The sequence below is a fragment of the Xenopus tropicalis genome, chromosome 6, assembly GCF_000004195.4.
Source record: "Xenopus tropicalis strain Nigerian chromosome 6, UCB_Xtro_10.0, whole genome shotgun sequence".
In the NCBI taxonomy this organism is placed as follows: Eukaryota; Metazoa; Chordata; class Amphibia; order Anura; family Pipidae; genus Xenopus; species Xenopus tropicalis.
Window position 1 is genome coordinate 60,977,423 of NC_030682.2, and position 17,467 is coordinate 60,994,889.

At 37.5% G+C, this 17,467-nt stretch overlaps 1 protein-coding gene across 4 annotated transcripts in view; it reads left to right on the top strand.

Moving 5' to 3' along the window:
• Positions 1–17,467, top strand: part of golga4 (golgin A4) — a 65,430-nt gene that overhangs the window by 34,559 nt on the left and 13,404 nt on the right. For 3 of the 4 annotated variants that reach the window (XR_004223266.1, XM_018094817.2, XM_018094816.2), the window contains exons 14-18: positions 2,494–2,622; positions 4,213–4,365; positions 10,583–14,466; positions 14,747–14,868; positions 15,935–16,065. Coding sequence is in view for 3 of the 4 variants with exons in the window: in XM_018094817.2 (XP_017950306.1) it covers positions 2,494–2,622; positions 4,213–4,365; positions 10,583–14,466; positions 14,747–14,868; positions 15,935–16,065 (4,419 nt within the window). In the remaining variant the exon portion in view is untranslated. The remainder of the gene's footprint in view (positions 1–2,493; positions 2,623–4,212; positions 4,366–10,582; positions 14,467–14,746; positions 14,869–15,934; positions 16,066–17,467) is intronic. The other variant, XM_018094818.2, reaches the window with a different exon arrangement.

A 17,467-nucleotide genomic window follows, 5' to 3' on the forward strand; every position in this document is an offset into this window, starting at 1 on the left:
TGTCTGCAATTCATGTGCCAGAGACACACAGCTCTCTGCTCTTTTCCCTCTCCTGCTCCCCCCTCCCACAAGAATGCTAAGAACTCATTCCACCCCCTTGAGGAATGTGGATCTGAGCCAATCAGCAGGAAGCTGACTCTTAGGGGCTGATTTACTTACCCACGAACGGGTCGAATGGAGTCCGATTGCGTTTTTTTCGTAATGATCGGTATTTTGCGATTTTTTCGTATGTTTTGCGATTTTTTTCGGATTCTTTACGAATTTTTCGTTACCAATACGATTTTTGCGTAAAAACGCGAGTTTTTCATATCCATTACGAAAGTTGCGTAAAAAGTTGCGCATTTTTCGTAGCGTTAAAACTTACGCGAAAAGTTGCGCATTTTTCGTAGCGTTAAGTTTTAACGCTACGAAAAATGCGCAACTTTTTACGCAACTTTCGTAATGGATACGAAAAACTCGCGTTTTTACGCAAAAATCGTATTGGTAACGAAAAATTCGTACAGAATCCGAAAAAATCGCAAAACATACGAAAAAGTCGCAAAATGTTCGTTTTCAAGTCGGAACTTTTGCAATTCGGGTCGGATTCGTGGGTTAGTAAATCAGCCCCTTAGGGGCACATTTACTAAGACACGAATTCGAATTGGAAAAATCCGATTGGAAAACGAACATTTTGCGACTTTTTCGTATTTTTTGCCATTTTTTCGGCGCCTTTACGACTTTTTCGGAAATTGTCGCGACTTTTTCGTTACTAATACGATTTGCGCGAAAAAACGCGAGTTTTCCGTAGCCATTACGATGCGCTCGTATCTTGTCGCGACTTTTTCTTATTGAGCGCTCGTAAGCGGCGGGCGAAACTTTCAGACTTAGCATGATTTTGGAAGCCTCCCATAGGACTCAATGGCACCCTGCAGCTCCAACCTGGCCCAAGTAAAGTCACCATACTGAAGCTTGAATGAATCTGAATCTTTCGTACTCGGCACGAAGGCTACGCAAAAGTCGCGACAAAATACGAGCGCATCGTAACGGCTACGAAAAACTCGTATTGGTAATGAAAAAGTCGCGACAATTTTCCGAAAAAATCACCAAATACCGATCATTACGAAAAAAACGCAATCAGACGCATTCGGCCGGTTCGTGAGTAAGTAAATGGGCCCCATAGTCTTACAAATTGAGCCTGTACACTTGGTCTCGGTGCAGGAGTGAGGCATTATGGGAACTTTCTTTACACAGCTCAGTGTTTTTTCTTCCTGTTTGGCTTCTGATCATCTGAATGGGAGAAATATGGGGAGACTTAAGGGCATTATTGAGAAAACTGAAAGTATGGCAGCTTGAGATTAACTCTTTATTAGCCTTTCCTTCTCCTCAAGTTTAGATTCTTGCCTTAGGCAGCAGCGCCCAGTGGGTTACCAGAGGTGGCTAAAGGCCACTTCTAGTAACTATAAGAGCCAAAAATTAGATTTTTAAATTAGAAATTTCAGCTCCTCTAGTGCAGGGAGTGGAATTATTATGCAGCCCCTTCTCACCACCCTCTGATGCAGAAAATGTAAGCACAGGATTCGGAGTAAGTAGCATCAGAAAGGCCACCTTGGGTGGCATGAGCCAGGATTACACATGACAAGTATCTCAGCTATAAGTGAATAGTTGGGAGCAGAAGCACATTCAGGCACTTCTCTAGTGGATTTATGTGTTACCAAAGAAAATGCCCTATGAGCCTGTGTATAGCTATGGTTTAGCTACCGTTTGTCAACTGCAGCAGTATGTTCTGTACTCAGTGCATCATCTAAGATATGGTAATACACTGAGTACAGAACATTCATGTTTAATGACTTCACTTCCTTTCCTTCAGTATACACGTTCTGTGTATTTTTTTTTTTGTTTCACTTCTTTAACATGCTGTTTTTAGGGGTAGTTCATTGTACAAATTCTTGCTTAGAAATTTAATGTGGCACTATCTCTTCAAGCTGCTGAATAAAGTACACTATACTGTACTATAAAGAAAAGGTGTAAGTGCACCCTTGAAAATTTTGAGTGACCACTTGCCTTTGCTTTAAAGGAGAAGAAAAGGCTAAATCACTGGGGGGTGCCAAATGTAATAACTTACATGAAACCCCTGGCTGATGCTGGAGTAAAGTGCACCGGCCAGGCAATCATATTCCTTCCTTCTCCTTTTGACGAGATTCCGGGGCCGTGTATGTGCAGCTGAGCGAAAAGCAGCCATTTTTTTGTTAAAGTTAGGCTTTTCACTCCACTGCGCATGTGCGAAGAAGGAAGAGGATCACTTCGTCACATACACACTGGCCGGTGCAGTTTCCTGCGCCGGCCAGGGGTTGAGGCAAGTGATTACAATCACTGTGGGGTGCCTAACATTTTGGCACCCTCCAGTGATTGTTACTTTCGTTCTCCTTTAAAGATGCAATTATTGCATTGATGGTTTGCTTCACATACAACCTTATACTTTCTTTACTAGATTTTATTTTATCTGTTTAAATCTAGAAATCCTGTGATAGTCGTATTAGTGAGATTGAGAAAGTTCATGCAGAAGCCTTGCTGAATAAGGAACAGGAGTATAATGAACAGATTCGCCTGAAGGAACAAGAATTCCAGGATCAAATGAATGCTGTCGTAAGTTTAACACCTTATTCCACTAATTGTATGCTATATTTTTTAAACATTAATGCACAAAAACTACTGTGGTGGCGATTTTTGTTGCCTGTTTTGTTGAACTCAAAGGGAACCTGTTGGCCACACACAAAAATATATATATACTGTGTTTGTATGTATGTATGTATGTGTATATATATATATATATATATATATATATATATATATATATATATATATATATATATTGTGACAAAAAGGCTTGTCTCAGTGAGACTTGTCTGTTGGATGGCAGGTATATAGCACCCAGGCTGAGGTACTGGCTCCTTTAAATCTCCAGGGCAGGAGAGGCTAGTGCCCTGCAGTATGGTTAGAGAATGCTGGAGCCAATTAGGGAATGCTGGAGCCAATTAGGCAACAGCTGAAGCATTTAAGGTGAGCCTGGGTGTGCAGCAAGGCGTCAGTTTTTCTGAGAGACTTGGAGGTTGAGCCTGGTCTAATTGAAGGTCACTCTCAGAGCAGGGCACAGTGCAGGAGCGCTGCCTGTGTTGGGAACCCCTAGAGGAGCTGGGGGTGCCACCTGCCACTGCGAGGGAGCAGTGGGAGTCGCGACCAGATAGTTCAGTTTCTGAGAGAGACTGAGAGGGGCAGGCTGGACTGACGACAAAGTCCCCTGATTCTGGGACTCCAGAAAAGGACTGCCGGGCATTGGCAGTGAGGATTTGGGTATCCCGTGTGTTGAAACTACAGTCTGGTGAGACTTATGTTTTCTTGAACTGTTTACTTGCAAATACCCAGTTGTGATGTACTGCTTTACTGTGGAAAATAAAGCACAGGCAGGAGCCTGAGCATTTTGGTTGCAAACCAGAGTTGTCTGTCTCGTCTGTGAAGCCCAGATTACCATCCGCTACCGGCTGCTACCAGCTAAATCCCCACAATATATATATATACATACATACAGGCCTATTCCTCTTTCAATTCACCACTTCCTAGATGTCCTACCATGATAGAAAATGATTCAGAATTAGTCCTTAAGGTCACAGCTCCCCTTTAATGAACAATAAATGATTACAGTAACTAACTTAGCTGAGTTAACAAATGTGTCAATTTGTTGACACCTCACTGTGATGGAAATGTTAACTTCTGACTTTCTGCTTTGGGCCATGCCAGTGTACTTCTACAGAAATGCCCCATTTTAGTTTTCAAGGCATGCAGCCACATCAAAGTAATGGAAGAATTACATGGAAGTGGGTGCAAAAATGGCAATGTGTCCCAGCCAAGTGCCCTGGGTTGGCGTGTTATTTGTAGAGGAGGTACACCAGCCTGGGATAGAAAGTTAACGTTTCAGGTCCTTATTTTTGGTAGAATAACAGATAGTTGTAAAATACTGTCCCAACGGTGATGTACATTTGCAACATAGTGTTTTTTTTTTTTTCTTTTTTACACCCATGTGTTCTTTATTCAAATTTTATCAAAGCAGGCACACAGGGGATATTAACTTATTTTGGAGGGCTGTTATACACTTCATTGTAGATATCCTGTATGTATGTATGCGTATATAAAATATATATATAACTTTTTTTTTCTAAATTAAAAAAAAAAATATATCAGAAAAAGAATGAGGATGAGACATTAAATTTGCTACAAGATAAAGAAAAGAGTTTAATGGCACTGGAAGAGCTCGAGCGACAGAAAAAGACTATTGAGTCCAGAGCAGCAGAACAACTTAAAGAAATGCAACAAGAAGTTGAAAATTGCAGAATGGTAAATATTGTGTTTTGTTATATTACATGAATTGTAAAAAAAAAAAAAATGGGTGGTTCAAAAAAGCAATAATGTAGATCAGTGGTCGGGCTTTGGCGGCCTGTGCGTCAATCTTGTATGGACCACACCTATGGCTGGTAACATGTGTTATGGCATCTCCATTCACACCTCAGATTCAGACTGCTGGAAGGTGGCCTCATTAATGCCGTCTTTATGCCTTAGATTTAAGCTGTTGTAAAGTGCCCTAATTAATCCACTCTTCACACCACAGACTGTAGAAAGGCACCTGCATTGTTTCCGATTGTTCGGGAGTGGTCACTAGCAGTGCCTGTTCTGTGCTGCCTGTGCCTGACCTACACTCTGTCTTAGGCTGCCTACTCTACTCTGCCTGTGTGGGAAAAATAGGTGAGCCTGACTTAGGGGCCATGGTAGGCATTTGTAAGTTGTTTTTGGTAGTCCATATGATTATCCATGTGCTGGGGTTTCTTTTGCTATTTTTGTGGGGTTAGTGATGCTGAGAATTTCTTTGATATATAATGAGGGGCTGGTTAATGTAATTTTAAAATGGATGGATGTACCTGTGTCATTTACTTCTGGTTGTCAGTACCATTTGATGGTGGGCTTTAATGGTCAATATAATGTTGGGTGGTCAGTGTCATTCTGTGGGATGTTGACATTAAATGTTGGACATTCGTTTTTCATTCAAGGTTGGGCGTTCAGTACTATTTGATGTTTGATGTTATTTTTCCATTTGATGTTTTGTGGTTAATGTCTTTTGCTGTTGGACATTCTTTACAATTCAATGTGGATTTCTACCGATGTTTTGTGGCACTAGGCTTATTATAATGAAGCTTTGCAACTTTGCTAACATAAAGAGTGCTGTGCATTACACAAGTCAAATGTGTGCTGCAAAAAGCTCGGCAAAGAAAAGGAAAATTGATTTAGAAAATTATGAATTTCAGGAAAAATTTTAAATTTGAATCATTTGGACCAAGCAAAGACAAACCACAATGTTTGGTGTGTCCTCAAACCTTATTACTTGCATACAGATTCAGTGTTGAAAGGCATTTTATAACCCTCCATGAAACAAAATATGCCAAATACGCAGATGAAGCAAGACTGACCATCATTAAGAACCTAAAGGGCAAACTGAGTAAATAGAAAAGCATATTCACAGCAGTTACAACATCACAGAAAGTGACTGCAAAAGCATCTTTTCTTGTTCCTGAAAAAATTGCTAAAAGAAAAGATCAATTTAGCAGTGGGAGTCTAGTTAAAATGTGTGCAATTAAGATGCCCAAGGCCGTTGGAAATGTAACTATGGCTAAAGCTATTTCATAGCATCTGCAAGATTAATTGGCAACTCACAGGCAGGCTACAGGACATTGTAGAAGTTTGTTACTATTATTTAGCACTGGATGAAAGCACAGATGTCCCTGATACCAGCCAACTTGTTCATTTTGTGGATGAAGTGTTCCTTATTTCTGAAGGGCTATTGGAGTTAATACCTCTGCATGGATCCGCAAAAGGGGTAGAGATATATAATGATGTAAAAAAAACAATGGTAAATAAATATGGAGGTTTTGATAGGTACACATGCATTGTCACTGATGGAGCCAAAGCCATGGTTGGCAAGACTTGGAGGTTGCCTACAAAAGGAAGGTATCGACTGCTGCATGTTTCATTGTGCATAAGGGGGCTGTATGTGGCACATCTCTAAAAATGACAGAGATTTTGGATGTGGCGACTAAAGTGACCTGTATGATAGGAGGTAGAAACTGCATATTGGGTGCATATGCAACTTAATGAGGATGGAAAGAAGATGTCTGGAAAGATTTTTTGCACTTTGGAAAGAAATGTATTTAATGGACACAAAATGTGAATCTACACTGTTAAAAAGCATGACAGATATTCGCTTTCTCACAGCTCTTGCCTTCTTGAATGATATCACATGCTTCCTAAATTCTTTGCGTGTGAGTTTACAAAAAGCAGACAAAATTTGCGCCAGCTTTATAGCCACAGCCGCATTCAGGAAGGAGTTGCACCTGCTGAAATCTTTCTTAGTGAGAAATGACCTGACATTTTGTTGCGATTAACTTTTCCAGGATATTATGGGAAATAGAGACATTTTAAACTTCAGTCAGTTTGTTCCCAAAATTAGACATATTCCTATTGATTAATTTAACAACTGATTTCAGGACTTAGAGGGCATGGGGGCAAACTTCAAGCTGTTTAACAACCCACTCAACACAGATATTGCAGCACAAGGCGTAAGATACCACATGGAACTATGTGCGCAGATCAATTTCTACTTTCATGTTCAGATGCGAGTCACATTCTTCATGCTGATATCCTGTCCGTAGAGATTTTATAATAAAAATGGCTGCACAGTTTGGCAGCACCTGTATCTGGGAGAAGGTATTTTCTGACATGGCCTTTACTTGCCTATTCTGTTTGTCATGCTTCTCTTTAACTGCTAGTGAGCAATAGGAAGTTGAGATGATGGGCAGAAGTTAGATCTTTTATTAGTCTTCTGTTTTGCTCCCTATTTCAGACACACATTAGCACTTTCATATCAGAGGCTGCTGTTTTATGTCTGTACATGTTTTTGGTTCATGCTCTCTTTGCCAGAAATACCTCTGCATTTTGTTACCTGTTGCTGTTACTACCACGTTTTGTTCTAAAGAGTTATTTATCTTTATTGTTTTGATCGTGCATTGTATGTTTAACATTAAGTTTTGGCTCATATTGTTTTGCCACACACTGTTTATCAATTTTTGAGTTTAAAATTTAGAGGTTTTTTTCTACTTTGAATAAACTTGCATTTTAAATAAACTCGAATGTTTGCTTATTTAAAAATCTGAATATAAAAAACTTTCAAATAAGAAACTCTAATACCTTGAATTTTCAAGTTCACAAACTTGAAAAAAATTGAAAACTTTTTTGAATTTTGAATTGAAAAAATTGTTTGATTTTTGCCTAGAATAACTCCCAGTGACTTATACGTGAACTTGTAAGCTTTTTTATGTCGTAATTTCCATTCAAGTTGTTTGAGTTTTTGCACTAAATAAATATCGAACATTCAAGTTTTTCAATCAAAATTCGAATTTGGGGAGTTTTAGCTCAAAAAAACAGAAACAATTTCATTTTGGAAAAAAATTGAGTTGGAACGTTGATAAATCACCCTCTTAGTCTTTGATTTTATGATTGTGTGGTGTGTGTCCCCGCCACAACAATACTTGACATTGTCTTTCTGAGTTAGTTTGTGCTTTAAAGGAGAGGTGTGATAACCTTACCAAACATTTTAATAGGGACTAAAGTTTGCATTTAAAAGAGCATCTATTTGGGAGTTCTGACTTTTGAAAAGAAAGTTGCAAGTAAAAATCCCCCTAATATGTGTAGTACTAACATTTTTAAAGAGGAAGTTTGCTTTTTATTTACTTCTGAGAAGTTATACATTTACAGATTCTTTTTAAAAAAGTTTTTTTTAAATAGACAAGATTTGTTATGGTTTCTGGATTATTTTCCTTCCAATTGTTATAAAATATTATCTAAAATTATATTTTACAATTTTTTCCTCTCTGCGGCAAATTAGAGAGGCATCAAATGGGTTTTTTTGCCTTCTGGATCAACTAGCAGTTAGGCAGGTTATATATTGGGTATTAAAGGAGAAGGAAAGGCTAAGTCACTTGGGGGTGCCAAAATGTTAGGCACCCCAAGTGACTTTAATCGCTTACCTTTTACCCTGGGCTGGTGCCCCTGTTTGGAGAAAACCTAACATTTTGGCACCCCCAAGTGATTTTAATTTTCATTCTCCTTTAAGGTTGAACTTGATGGACGTATGTCTTTTTTTCTCAACCTAACTTACTATGTTACTATGTAAGGTTCACGAAAATTTCATTTGTTGTACAGGTATGGGACCTGTTATCCAGAATGATTTGTACCTGGGGTTTTCCATAATTTGGAACAGCATACCTTAAGTCTGCCAAAAAATCATTTAAACGTTAATTAAACCCCATAGGATTGTTTTTCCTCCAATAAGGATTAATTATATGTTTGTTGGTATTAAGGACAAGGTACTGTTTTGTTATTACAGAGAAAAAGGAAATACTTTTTTACAAATGTGGATTACTTGCTTATAATGGAGTCTATGGAAGATGGCCTTTCTGTAATTTGGAACTTTCTGGATAACTGGTTTCCGGATAATTGGTCCCATACCTATACAGTAGGGATAGGTTCAGCCAGTAAACAGCAATCAATATATTACACCCAATTAGTGAGAAAAATGCTACCAAAAGGGGATATGTTGATCTATCTGCATAGGCATTGCACTTTTACAATTAAAAAAAAGAAAAAAAAAAAGGTGTGTCAGAGCACTATAGTACAGTAGTAAGCAGTAAGTGCCTTAGCGAAAAAACACATGTATAGAAAATAGCAGGCATCTTTATGTGTTCAAGCAATGTCCACATGCACAATAAATTGTATTCACAAATCACTCATTCTGATGTGCAGGGATTTCTCTTGCTAAATTAAAGAATAAGTAAACCTTTTTTCCATCTCTAATTACTCTAGATAGTGTCCAGAATAACATACTTTTCTCCCTGCACCCAGTCTCATGAATATTCTGTATGAGAAGCAGCTCATCTTCAGGTCTCTCTGCTACTTCCTAGTCTGGCTTGAATCTCTGAATTCTTTTCTTTGCCGAGTTCTCCTTCTCTCTCTGACTGTGATGATGGTGAAAGAGGTATTTGCTGTGCATTCTTGCTTCCTCTTCTCCAATGGAAATCAGTCAGGTATGTACAGTAGGCACCTCTTTCACCATCGTTACAGTTAAAGCGAGTAGGAGAGCTCAGAAATTAAAAGGGTGCGGAGCTTCACACTAGACTAGGAAGTCGCTAAGAGAACTGAAGTTAAGTTGCTTGTGATACAGAATCTGCTTAAGGCTGATTCCAGGGGGAAAAGGTATGTTTTTCTGGGGGCTGTATAGAGACTTTTTAGGGTTTTTTGTGATAAAAGGCTTTCTTATCCTTTAAGGTATATAAATAACCTAATAGTGTATTAAACCTTCTAGAATTCCACTTGGTAAAGGCTTGCAATGGTAATTTACATTTGACCATGTATATCTGATTTTTCTCATTTGCTACATGTATAGATTGCTGTTTACTGACTAAAAATGTTTTCTAATAGATGATTGCACATCAGTGTGCTTTTTGTTAATCTTTTAGAAGTGAACTAGTAAAACCAACTTAAATAATACCACTGTAGCTTTTTGATTACAAAACTATGCAGTTACTGTTTTGTAATACAATATTCAGTCTCTTTTTGTGTAAGGGGCTTGGTGTGTAGTTTAACACCTGGATTCCATTTACTACTATAATAGACTTCACTGATTACTATATGTTGGAAATCGTTGACTCTTGTAACCAAAAAACCCTTGCTCTGTGTTTGTCAAAGACTAGACATCCTCTGCACACACCCATTATCCATTATATATTGGTCTATATGCATTAAGCTACTAAGATATGGCATCCCCTCTGAACAAAACAGGAACTGTTTGTCCATATATTGTAATATATTCAAGCGGGCCAACTACATCAAAGTCATCCCTGGTCTGGCCAGTCCTACACTCACTTTTATCTGAATCAGTAAGAATTCTACTGCTTCATTATGCATTTTTCACAGGAACTAAGTCAAGGTTAAAACTCCAAAATGGCTGCCCTTTTTATTGCACACCACTAGAATCACCTGACTGTAGTTAGGAATGATGGGAGCTACAACATAAAGCTGACAACTGCTCCTGTGTAAACTGTAGAAGAAAAAAGGGAACGTTGTGCTCACCATTAAGTTTTAAATCATTAGCCTGGGGGCGATAAGGATGTGACCAAAAAACTTTCTTTCTATGTGCCCTGGAAGGCTTGCACCTCCATCACTGTAATGTGAGATGTTGTCAGTCTACATTTTAAGTAGCAGGTTGCTTCCCTCTGCTGTCACTCTAGGGTTGATTGGTTAGATTCCAGACACTTTAGTTTAACACTTCAGCACAATATTAAGCCCTGTGTGAAGTGTGGATTATTGGATCATTTGGAAATGTAAAACCAAGTGGTCTTTTTAAATTAATAAATAAAATTTCAATTTATTACATTCCTAACAGCAGTTGTTGTCAAAGTTTTAAATGGTTTTCGTTTGATACTAATTTGGATGTTTTCATTGTTGACAGAGGATTCTTGACCTTGAGAGTTCTGTTGCTGAAGAAAGTAAGTCCCAAGATTTTGTAAGCCTGATTGAAACAGAGAGAAATAATCACAATGCAGAAGTAGCTACCATCAAAGAAATGCATAAGCAAGATCTTGATGTCCTTGTACAGGATCAAGAAAGGATATGGTCAGAAAAGCTTGAGCTGCTTAAGAAAGAGAATCATACTAAGATTATTGAACTTAAAGAGAAGTATCAGCGAGATTATGATTCTCACTTGAAAGAGAAAGAGCATAATTTCCAGGAGCATATTGAGCATATGAATGAAAAAACATTAGAAAAACTAGATGTAAAACAAACTGAATTGGAAACCCTCTCAGCTGAACTGTCTGAGGCTATAAAGGCACGGCAAGAGATTGAGCAGAAACTTACAGACACAGAAAATGAGATTAGCAAAATAAAACTAGAGTATGAAGCCCAGATAAAAGAAGAAAGAGAAAAACACAGTGAAGAAATTGGTTCCATTGAAAGAGAGAAGGAAATGCATACTCAGGGTGTTGAGAAAGACTTGAAGGAAAATATTAACAACCTAAAACTACTTCAAGATAGTAAAGAATGTGAGTTGGAAGAATTCAGAAAGGAAAATCAAAAGCTAAAAGAAGCTGCTGAAAAGGCAGAAGCAGACCATAAAGAAGCATTTGCTCTATTGGAAGCAGCCAGGCATTCTCATGAGATAAATACACATGAGAAAGAACAGGCTTATGAGCTAAAATTGAAGGAGCTTCAGGAGATGCTAAAAGGTATGACGCAGGAGCGAAACGATCTTAAAGAGGTGACAGAAAAAGCAGAAACACAGTTAAAGAATATGCAGATCGAGCTGGATTCTAACAAGGCCCAAGTACAAAGCCTTACAAAGCAAATTCATGAGGAAAGTATGAATATGGCAGATAAACTTAACACTTTGGTACTAGAGTCTGAAACTCAGGTAAAAGGGTTGAAGGAACAAATAGAAGAGATAAGCAGAATAGCTTCAGAGCGTGAACATGAACTTAAAAAAGTAAAAGAAGATCATATTCAAATTATTTTAGACCTAAACAATACTATATCTGAAAAAGAGAAGAATATACTTTCTTTGCAAGAAGATTACAAAGTAAAACACAAAAATCTGGATGCTAAAATGGAAAAATTAAAGCAGAAGTTTAAAGAGCTGCAAGAATCATCTAAAAAGAAATATTCAGAGTTGGAAAGCAAACTTAAGAAAGAGATCGAGAAGAAGCAGAACGAGTTGATTAACAAAGAAAGGGAGTTTAATGAAAAAATACATGAGATGGCCCAAGCAAGTTCAACTGGAATTAATCATGCAATGGCTCAGCTTGAACTGAATCATAAAGAGCAGATTCAGAATATGACAGACAATCATCAGAGAGAATTACAGGAAACAACAGAAGCTTGTGAAAAGAAATTAAGCCAACTTGCTGAAGACCTTAGAGAGAAGCACGAAGAAGAACTTCAGGAGAAAGATCAGGTCATAGCAGAATCAAGAAAACAGTTTAATATCAAGAATAAAGAAAAAGAAGATGCAGACAAAGAGATATCAGACCTCAGGGAACTGAAGACCCAAATGGATGCCACGTTTAATGATTTGCAAGAACAGCTGTGTCAGTCAGCAGCTCAAGTTTTACATTTGACACAGAGTGAAAATGAATTCAAGACAAATTGTACTCGGCTAACAACGGAGAAGCAAATTCTTCAACAACAGCTTGATGAACTGAAAATATTAGCAGAGGAAGATAAAAGCAAGAATGATGAAATAGTTAACAAGGTGAGACTTGCTGAAGAAAAGTATCAAGACTTGGAGACCCTGCACAATAAAGTGAGAGCAGACTTTGCTAAGGAACTGCAGGATAAACTTGTTGAAAAGGAAAATGAGTTTAAACACCTTTTGGTTAAACAAGAAAACCAGTTGATCTTGTGCTGCAAAAATGCTGAAGATTTATTTGAAACACTTGCAAATGGACTCACTGAAAACCACAAATATAAGTTGAATGGATTGATTGTTAAAATAGCAAATCTTGAAAGCTGCATGCATAAACTAAAAGAGGTCACTTTAAAACAGCGTAGTAGAATATATGAACAAGAAAAACAACTTGAGCAGTTTTCAAACGAACTTCTTTCAGTAAACCAATCTCTTAATCAAGCAACTCAGGAGAAAGAATTTGCTACTTTGTCGCTAAAGAATGAGATTGAAGCTCTTAATTTTCAAAATGAGATGTTAAAAAAAGAAGGAGGAAGTCAACAGCAGGTTGCAGATGAGAAAGAATCTTGCATTACTCAGCTGAAAAAAGAACTTTCAGAGAATATAAATATTGTGACTTCCTTGACAGAAGTGGTAAAACAGAAAGAATCTGAGGTATCTTCTCTTTCTGCCTTAATTAATGAACTTAAACTGAAACATGAGAATTGTGTAGATTTAACAGAAAAAGAAAATGCAATTGCTTTTCTCACTGCACAGCAGAAACAGAGTCAGCAAGAGCTACAGAATCAAATTCAGGATCTAATGGCAAAGATTGAGGTTCTGAATAAAGAAAAATCTGCACAAATAGATGAGGCTGCTAAACTTAAAAATAAGTTGGATGAATGGAAGAAAAAGGCAGAACTTAAATTTGTGCAGAACCACAACACTATTAAAGAGCTAAAAGAGAAAGTTGAATCAGTCAATAAGCAAATTGTTGAAAAAGATGAAAAACTTAGGACAGTGACAGAAGAATTTGAATGTCATCGTAGCAATATCCAAGAAACACAACTCATGAGTGAAAGCAAAGAATTTGAATTAACTACCCAGTTGGAAGGCCAGAAATCTAAAATTTCGGAATTGGAGGACCAGTGTTCGAAGCTGATGTCTGAAAAGAAAAGTTTGATGGATCAAATCGAAATTCAAACTATTCAGCAGAGTGAAGATAAGAAAGCACTGGTTGAGCAACTCCAGCATATTCAGTATGCTTCTGACAATAACTCCAAGGAAGTGCAAAATAAAGTTATAACACTTGAAAAAGAAATTGATGCTTTAAAGGAGAAACTTGATGCAGAGCAAACAAAATGGCAGCTGGAGAAAGCAGAGTGCTTTCAGCTGAAAGATAAGGAATTAAAAATATTGGAAGAGAAACTAACTGCAGAAAGCACAAATAAACTTTCAGAGCTCAAGAAAAAAGCTGAACAGAAAATCGCTTCTCTTAAGAAACAACTTATGTCTCAGATAGATGAGAAGGAGCAGTCCAGGAAAGCGCTGGAAAGCCAGCTAAATGTCTTAAAAGATAATATGCAGAAAGAGAGCCAGGAAGTGCAGGAAGGATTGCAACAAAAAGTTGAAAATCAAGACAAAAAATATGCATTGCTACTGGAGCAGAAGAAAAATACAGAAGCAGATTTAGCTAATATTAGAAGTGAACTAAAATTAAAGGAACTAAGAGTTAAAGAAATGGAAGATATTCTTAAAGATGTCCAGCAAAAACATTCTGAAAGAGAGCTGACCGACAGTGAGAAAGAACAAGCACTTTTAAAAGAACTAGAGTCACAGATGCTGACAAATAATCAGCTGGTTTCTACTCATGAAAAAGCTTTAAGAGCCCTGCAAGATGACCTCAATGTCAAGGATGCAGAGATAAAGACCTTTAAAGAGGAAATAGATGAGAAATCCAAATCCTTAAATGAACTCCAAGTGCTTTTTGAGGAGACTCAGTCTCAAGAGAGCGCAATGAGAATAAAACTTGAGGAAATGGAGAGTGAGAAGCTAAAATTCAAGAATGAAATAACTAAGCTACAGAAAGATATGCGCTCTTTACGTAAGGAACACAGCCAAGAACTAGATTTGCTTAAAAAGGAGATAACCGAGGAAGCCGAACAAAGAATCAAGTAAGTTTTGACACTCTCCTTATTGAATGTAGCATCTTTCTGTGCTGTTGTCTTTTGGAATTACTCCATTTTAGCAATATTTCTCAGTCATGCGAATAGGTTGTCTCCAGTTTGTAGAGCTAACTCTGTATTATATGATTATATCAAACTCTGGAGTTTCTCCTGTAATGAAACCTGCTTTTCTCCATACTGTAAATATAATTCTCTGAACTTAAGCTTCTTCTGGTGTTTTTTTGTTCATTAAGAAGTTTATTTATTTTATTTTTTTTTTCTTATCCAGATACGAACAGGAAGACTCGGAACTTAAGCATAATTCTAAATTAAAGCAACTCATGAGAGAATTCAATACCCAGATGGCTCAAAAGGAGCGTGAGGTTGAAACAGCTGTTCAGGAGACTATTGGTAAAAAATATATAATTATTTTTGTATTTATGTAAATAATATAAAAAGGAAATTTCTTCATGCTCTCAGCCATGTCATTTATCATGTTATATGTATAGGCTAAAGCCTCATGGCCTAGTGATATTCAGCTTGACTAGAAACCCGCAGGACCCGTGGGTTGACCTGCAGGTTGGGCAGGATTAGGTTAAAATTTAGGAGACCATTGCAGGTTCGAGTAGGGTGCTGGTCAGACTGGGGAAGTACACTCTTTCTCAGGTCCTGAAGATTTCCTGTCTCAGAACCACTATTATGGTCTGTTGAGTAATACATCCAATTATTTTTGTATCCCAAATACCACTGTTGACAAAATAATGAAAATCACAGTTACAAAGGCAGCTTCATTGGTAAGCCTTATCAGATTTCACCTCTGAGCCTGATAAACATTTGTAATATTTCAGTGCAACTAGAAAAGATCTAAAAACACCACTTTGTTGGTACCTTAGCTGCAGGTGCATTGGTTTAAAAACTGCATGTTTGGAACAATTATAAATAAATAGTTTATTTTAAAATTTTGGATGGGTTTACATCCCCTTTAAAGATGACAATTTTAAGTAAAATGGGTAGTAGCTCAGGACCTCCGCACTGTTCCAGGCCGCAAAAGTTAAATTACACAGTATCACTTTGTTCCCCGCTCTTTCACTGATGTTTGTACAAAACTTTTATTTGCCCAAAGTATTGCAACTATAGGTGCATATAAAAGAACATAAAGGCTTTAAAGTTAACACCTCTGATCAGGTAAATGAGAGCAATTACCTTTGTATTTGTCTATACTTATACTCATTTGTCTTATTAACCCTTCTCTGCTCCTTTACTCTGCGAAGGACTCTGAAAAATATTTTGCGGTGGTACTTTTAATTTTTACAAAATTCATGGTCATCAAAATGACTTTGTAATATATTATTTAAAAAGTACTGTAAAATATATAATGTTGGTTTATACTATTACTGTACATACACAAGCACAAGACCCAGCAATATTTAAGTGTACATTACCTGTTTCACATCTTTTTTTTTTTTTTTTTTTTTAGCTAAAGCTCAGGAGGTTGAGGCTGAATTAATGCGATCACAACAGATAGAAGCAGTCCATCTTCATAAAAAGATTGCTGAGAAAGAAGATGACCTAAAGAGAACTGTAAAAAGATATGAAGAACTTTTAGAGGTAAGCCATAAGCCCTTAAAGTGTTTTGGTGGGCCACATTCAGCTTGTTGGGCCTCCAGCTTAGATAGCTCTGATCTAATGAATGTAATGCTTTGCACAGGTGAAGCCCTTATGCTAGCAAAGTATACTATTTATGTTTTTCTAGAACATGTTTTTTATATTTATCTAAAAGACACAAACATTGATCTTAACTCTTCACTTACCTAATCTACAGTTAGGTCCATAAATATTTGGACAAAGACAACTTTTTTCTAATTTTGGTTCTGTACATTACCACAATTATTTTTAAACGAAAGAACTCAGATGCAGTTGAAGTGCAGACTTTCAGCTTTAATTCAGTGGGGTGAACAAAACGATTGCATAAAAATGTGAGGCCACTAAAGCATTTTTTTAACACAATCCCTTCATTTCAAGGGCTCAAAAGTAATTGGAAAATTGACGCAAAGGCTATTTCATGGGCAGGTGTTGGAAATTCCATTATGTCATTATCAATTAAGCAGATAAAAGGCCTGGAGTTGATTTGAGGTGTGGTGCTTTCATGTGGAAGAATTTGCTGTGAACAGACAACATGCATTCAAAGGATCTCTCCGTGCGGGTGAAAGAAGACTGCATAAATGTAAATACAGAGGGTTCACTGCAAGGTGCAAGCCTCAAGAATAGAAAGGCTAGATCTTGGTCTGGACTTTGCTAAAGAACGTCTAAAAAAAGCCAGTACAGTTGTGGAGAAACATTCTTTGGACAGATGAAACCAAAATCAACCTATACCAGAATGATGGCAAGAAAAAAGTATGGAGAAGGTGTGGAACAGCTCATTATCCAAAGCATACCACATTATCTGTAAAACACAGTGGAGGCAGTGTGATGGCTTGGGCGTGCATGGCTGCCAGTGGCACTGGGACAAAAGTGTTTAATGATGATGTGACACAGGAGCAGCCGAATGAATTCTGAGGTTTTCAGAAACATACTATCTGCTCAAATCCAGCTAAATGCAGTCAAATTGATTGGGCGGCGTTGCATGATACAGATGGACAATGACCCAAAACACACAGCCAAAGCTACCCAGGAGTTTATTAAAGCAAAGAAGTGAAAAATTCTTGAATGTCCAAGTCAGTCACCTGACCTTAACCCAACTGAGCATGCATTTCACTTGTTGAAGACTAAACTTTGGACAGAAAGGCCCACAAACAGCAACTGAAAGCTGCTGCAGTAAAGGCCTGGCAGAGCATTAAAAAGGAGGAACCCAGCATCTGGTGATGTTCATGTCCATGAGTTCAAGACTTTAGACTGTCATTGCCAGCAAAGGGTTTTCAACCAAGTATTAGAAATGAACATTTTATATCCAGTTATTTTATTTGTCCAATTACTTTTGAGCCTCTGAAATGAAAGAATTGTGTTAAAAAAA